At 55.6% G+C, this 6,000-nt stretch overlaps 1 protein-coding gene across 1 annotated transcript in view; it reads right to left on the minus strand.

The window, feature by feature from the left end:
* Positions 1 to 4,541, minus strand: part of LOC135888268 (polycystin-1-like) — a 61,141-nt gene extending 56,600 nt beyond the window's left edge. The window contains 5 exon segments of the mRNA XM_065416075.1: positions 61 to 230; positions 469 to 540; positions 933 to 1,004; positions 3,932 to 4,488; positions 4,491 to 4,541. Coding sequence (XP_065272147.1) covers positions 61 to 230; positions 469 to 540; positions 933 to 1,004; positions 3,932 to 4,488; positions 4,491 to 4,541 — 922 coding nt within the window.
* Positions 4,542 to 6,000: the final 1,459 nt, after the last annotated feature.

A 6,000-nucleotide genomic window follows, 5' to 3' on the forward strand; every position in this document is an offset into this window, starting at 1 on the left:
CCGCCAGCCCAGCCTCTCCATCAGCGCAGGGGGTGCCATGGTGGTGGTGGAGTCACTCACCACAGGTCAGAGCTGAGAAATCCGCCCTCACTAGCCCGATGCTGCTGGAGCCTGCTGGTTGGAAGCAATGGAGCCGCTCCGCGTCGCTCACGAGCGGCCCCTTCTCTCGCACCCAGGCCCCGAGCCAGCGCAAGGAGCAGCTGCACACGAGGCTGTTAGAGACGAGCTTGCTGTGGGAGGAGAGCGGAGGAAGGGGAGGACAGTGAGGAGGGAGATCGGGGACCTCCAAACACCTCCCCTGTTTGTGCAGAGAGCCCCACCCCCAAAAGGGGAGAAACGCTCATGATACCGTGAGGGAGGGGGTCAGCGGCATACAGGGATGGAGAGAGGAGGGACAGGGACAAATACACCCAAGGCAGGGTGACAGAAGAAACGGAGACAGGTCTGAAGGAAGGCACATAACCGTACAGAGACTGCAGTCTGCCCAGGTGGCGGAAAGCTCCTTCCTCTATGGTGCGGATACAGTTGTAGCTCAAATCCCTGCCAAGGAGAGACCAGAGAGGAGACGCCGGTGAGGGAGGGGAGATAGCTCTGGGCCCAGATTCACCCTCAGGATGGAGCAGCTGGGGGATGGTGCTGGAAAGCTCGGGGCTAGCACGGACCGTGCATTGGGCTGCTGCAGAGCTCAAGAGAAGCACAGCTCCTGTCTGCCGCCCCCACCGTAGCCAGCAAGCTTTATTAGGGGCTTCACCAGGCCCAGATGCAGATACTGGTAGCATCAGCCTCGTAGGCTGTCAAGCCTCTGGGCTGGGAATGTTGCCAGTGGGGAGTCAAACCTGCTGGGCCCTTTCTTGCCACCAAAATCAGACTGTGAACCGAGCGATGCAAGCTGCTGGGGAAGGGGTTGGGGCTCTGGCTAGGGAGTTACTTACAGCACCTGGAGGCTGGGGTATCCAGCAAGCTCCTCCGCTCGGACTTTGCTCAGGTGGTTGTGGGACAGGTCCCTGCATTGAAAGCAACGAGTTATTTGCACCCAGCATAGGCCCTCGCACTGCTCCTTAGCGACGCCTGGCTGTATGAAACGTTCACAGGGAAACCCCGAACCACATGCCCCTCACCCAAGAGGCCGCGCGCTCTAATAGATTAAGCGCCAGACGGGGGGTTGGGAGGCTGGGGGGGGTCTGATCACTGCTATGCCACTGACTTGCCATGAGGCCTTGGGCAGGTCATTTAATTTGACTGTGCCTCCGTTTTCTGACCGGGGATTGAGAAACCTGCCCTGGGGTCTCTGCAACCACCACACGGAGATGAGGGGGCTGGGTCACCTGCTCTGGGTTCTCCAGGACCCTGAGCCTGTATTTTAATCAGATCCAGAAGCCACCCCATGAAGGGAACCTCGGGAATGTGCTTAACTATCCTCCCCGCATGTTTCCCTGGGAAGCCGCTAGCTAAATGCTTCTGCCGTGAGATCTCACGCTCTGCCAGGTTCCTCATCCATATGTTGGGCAGGGGCAGCAAGGGGTGGGGGTTGCTTATCGCGGCTTAGCTGGATGTTTTTAATAAAGTCAACATTCCTTTGCAGCAAACATCCACCCCCTACTGCCGGGAGACTCTTCCCTCAGAATCCACCAGAAGAACACGGGGGGTGCGGGGGAAACCATGGTTACATTGGGAGGAAATTTAACTAATTAAAGCGCCTCACCATTCAAGTCATCAGGCCCCAGTCGCTGCCATAGGGCCCTCCAGGGTCTTTCTCTCTCTGGGGGTCCCTGCAGTGGAACCAACCAGATTCCACTGGGAGGAGGCAGGGGTCTGGGCCAATATGTTACTGGGCTTGTACTGGAGCATGCTAGGAGGATGCAGACTAGCAATATTCAGACCTGGGTCTCCAACAGGCCCTAGTCCGGGGGGAGGGGGAGGGAAGGAGGGAGATCTGAGCTGTTGGTTTGGCCCATTATAAGGAGGAGCCGTTTGCACAATCTGGCTTCAGACATCAAATCCCCCCACCCTGCATTTTAGGGGCGCTTGGATCTAGGGTTTTGGATGCCCCCCCTTGGTTATAGGCTGCACTGGAGGGAGTTTTAATGGGAAACCCCTTGAGGCAGGAGGGGAGCTCACACTATAAGGTCATTTGGTGAGGTAAGGCCACTCGACTGGGTGGAGAGGAACCCTCTGAAAGAACCATCTCCATGCCAGGACATTGCAGGCCTGCCCAGCCACCACCTGCAGGGTGACGGTAACCAGGGCTGCCCAGGCGACCAGCCCCAAGTCTACTGCAGCCAGTAGGGATACGAACAGCCTGTTCTGTTGACCCAGGATACAGTTTTGTGCCTGCAAACTGTGGGTGATCAGGCCTCATTGCCATGGTGATTGATGGGAATGAGGAGATAAACATTGTTTTATGGGTTTCATCCTGCCACGCTGACAGAGCCTGAGGAGCCAATGAGTGTGGAGGGCCAGTAGCTGGAGCTCCTTAGAGACGCCTGCCCCAGAACCATCTCTTCTGACAGGGCCCCCCAGAGGCCCATACCTTCTCCATGGTAGCCCTTTTCTAAACCAGCCCCTCCCTTCCCTTCGGCCACTGGAGGCAGGAAGTGCCAGACCCTGATAAGAAATAAAGAAATGCTCCAGCCTGCTGTAGCACCTGTACATCAGGACTTGTTAGGGAAGGCTCACAACCCCTCCTGGGGAAGTATAGAACATTCAGGGAAACTGAGGCACGGAGCAGTTAAGTGACTTGCCTGAAGCGAGGCAGTGGCTGAGTCAAGAATAGAACCCAGCTCTCTTGTCCAGCAGTTTGGGGCTCAGACTAGGCTACACTCGCTGCTTTAAATTAAGGACCATCCTTCCCCCAAAATTACCCTGCCTTTGAGGTTGGTTGGCCGGCCACCTAATATGCATCAATGGGGGCAGGGTCTCTCAGGGTGGGGAACTGACTGAGCCACTCGAGACGCTGACTTGGGCCAGTCTGCTGAAAAGCTCAATTGATCCGGAAAGCAGTGTCATTGGCAAGGATGTTAACGAAAGCCGTGTGCCCAGCTAGCTTCCTGCGGCAGCCCTTGCCCTCCAGAGAGAGGGCAATGAGAACTGTGATCGAAACCAACACGCTCGCCAACCTGCACAGCGTGTGGACGCCGGTCGTGCTGCTCGCTTTAAACTGGTATCATGAATGTGGGTGCAATGGCCTTGGGACGCTGCCGTCACTTTATCCTACTCTACAGCTCAGACGGGCACGGCTGCCATTAAAGAACAATCACTAAAGATTAACACTCTGTACTTATATAGCATGTTCCTCCCAACCATCTCCATGTACTTTATAAAGGTGGGCGACACGTTATTACTCCTGTTTCCCAGCTGTGGGAGCTGAGGCCTACAGGAGTTGTGATGGGCTCAAGGTCACTCGGAGGCAGTAGAAGGGATGGGTCTACAAACCAGGCTTCCTGAGTCCCAGTCCCATGCTCTAACCACTAGGCCCCAGTGCCTGGGAGGGCATCCCCGGGTCAAGGGCTGACATCCTGGTGCAGGCATGTGGGATTCTTTGGGCAATGCAGTAATTCCCTGGCCGCCTCTGAGGGGGTCTGAGAATGCAGCATCCGCCTGTGGAGCAGCTTCAGGAGAGGTGTCTAAAGCGCTGCTGTCTCCCTGAGATCCTGCAGGCCCTTCCCCCAGAGTTCAGAGGCCAAAGGGAGCCAACAGAGGAGTGCACATTCCTTGGCAGGCCCCCAGGATCATCTGGGCAGAGCCCTGGGATTTCATTAACATTCCATCAAAGCAGCCTCTCCCACCTCGTGGGGCCAGCACTGCAGAGCACCTGTAAACACACTGCAGCCCTCTCCCTGCGTGGGCGTTTCCTCCCCTCCCGAGAGCACAGGCTGGAGACACAAAAGCAGCACCCCTTCCAGGCAGGGACCCACGGCGGCGAGGTACTCACAGAACGGTCACTCTCCAAGAGCAGGGCTCTCCCGGAGGAACCTCTGCCAGCCCCGAGCGAGAGCAGTTCACTGCCCGGGAAGTGCAGACACAGCTGGCTGGGCACGGCGTGGCTTCATCCAGCGCTGGGCTCTGGCATCCGGCTCTGGCTGCTGTGGACATCTTCTTCCCACCTCCAAGCCCCTCCACTCCTGCCCCTTCTGAGGCCTGGGTCCTTGCCCCTTCCTTGTTGTAGGCTAAACCCCTGTCATTGCCTGTCCCTGAATCTGTCCTGCACCTTCCAGCGCCCCATTGCTTTGGAGGTGCTGCCTTCAGCCCCACCAGTGCTGGTTTTACTGCTGGGGCCCCCTCAGGTTTGGACCCGGTGCTGAGGCCGCATAGCAACAGCGCCCCAAAGAGGAGAGCAGTGGAACTGCAGGCAGCCCCATGGGCAGACTGACACACCTGCTTTGCCCAGGAAGGGCAGAGGGCTCTGGCCTCCATGACCAGCCCTGAGAGGCCAGTTGTTAAAGCAAAGCCGTTGATTCTCCACTTGCAAACAGGCCCATCGGTACAGCACTGGCATTAAAGTGACAGCACCAGCTAAACAAACCAACACCCTTCTGCTGCATTTACATTGCAGCCTGGAGCGCAGGAGTGAAACTGGCTAGAAAACGGAAGTGATACTGACTAGTTTGATTTTTCAGACTCTAGAGAAAAAGAAAAAAAAGGGGGGGGGGTGAAATGCATGTTTCTCTCAGCCGTGGTAACCTGAGGTGTTAGAGGTAACAAAGAAGGGGGAATTGGAGTCAATAAAAATATATATACGAATTTGTAGGCGGGCAGCACCGAGGTAGCTAGTGCATTACAGACCATGTTGGCACCTTGTATCGTGGTAGTGCCGAGTGATCCCAAGCAGGGATCAAGGCCCTTGATGCCGGGTGATGTATGCTCACAAAAAGTCCCTTTCATAGAGAATTAATCATTCAATAATAAGGCAAGACCCAGCAAACAGGCAGCGCGGAGACAATGGAGACAATTATGAGCAGTGTGAAATGCCTCAGTCAGAGAACACTTGCTGCCTGGCCATTGGCACTTCCTACATAAATCTCACTTCTCTGATCCATAAAGCAGCCCCCAGCCGTCTCACCCCACTTCACCCCCGCAGAGATTTTTTTGTAGCAGCAGAGGCAGGCAGCGGCACCCGCCTCCTGTCACTGACACCTTGCAGTACATCAGCTAGTGAGCTCGGAAGACCCAGCAGAAAGAAACAAAACGGAACAGCGGTTGTCAAAACAAAGGCAGAGTGCATCAACACAGATTATTTGCTATTGTGCTTGTTTGCTTACTCACTAATTTGCAAAACGCATCAATTCCCCAGGGATTTTCCCAGTCTAGTTCTAGTTATGAACTAGGGAGGTTTTGTTGCATATCCCCAACCCAGCTCGCCCTATCCTCAGTCTACCGCTCCTATGGCACCTGCCTGAAACCCTCCATCTCCTCCTGTGCTTCCTCCACCTGGGACACCCAGGACCGTTGTCAACCACCTCAAGATTCTCTCCACCTCGTAGCGCCTTCCCCTCACCTTCCCTGCTCCTGTCGTCCACGCTTCCCCACTAGCATCGTCTCCATCCAGGTCCAGAGCACATCGGGCACTCACTGGAGAAGTTGCCATACACTGGAAAGAAGGCCTCAAAACAGTTAAAAAACCAACCTGGTATCTCCTGGTTGACATTGGTCAAGGGAGCTGACCTGGTGGCTCTGGCATTTGCAGCTGGCCCTGGGAACAGTTTGTGACTCCTCAAGGTGGTGGTATTATTGCACCCTTTGTTTCCACCCTGGAACTCAGCAGCAATTCAGTCCAGTGTCTGGGGCCAAGAGTTCTCTAAACACACCCGCTGGCTGATTTCTCTCTCAATTCCCCCCCACCCCATGCACCGAGCAGGACCCCCCGAGAAACTCACATGTGCTTTGTCCACCAGCTCCTTCCTCCTACCTCACCAGCAATAGTTACGAGAGAAATCTTCCCTCTAAGCCTTCAGCTGTAGAGAGTAAATAAATAATTCCCCCAACGCTCAGTGAGCCAAAGAA

Source organism: Emys orbicularis, chromosome 13 (genome assembly GCF_028017835.1).
Source record: "Emys orbicularis isolate rEmyOrb1 chromosome 13, rEmyOrb1.hap1, whole genome shotgun sequence".
In the NCBI taxonomy this organism is placed as follows: domain Eukaryota; kingdom Metazoa; phylum Chordata; order Testudines; family Emydidae; genus Emys; species Emys orbicularis.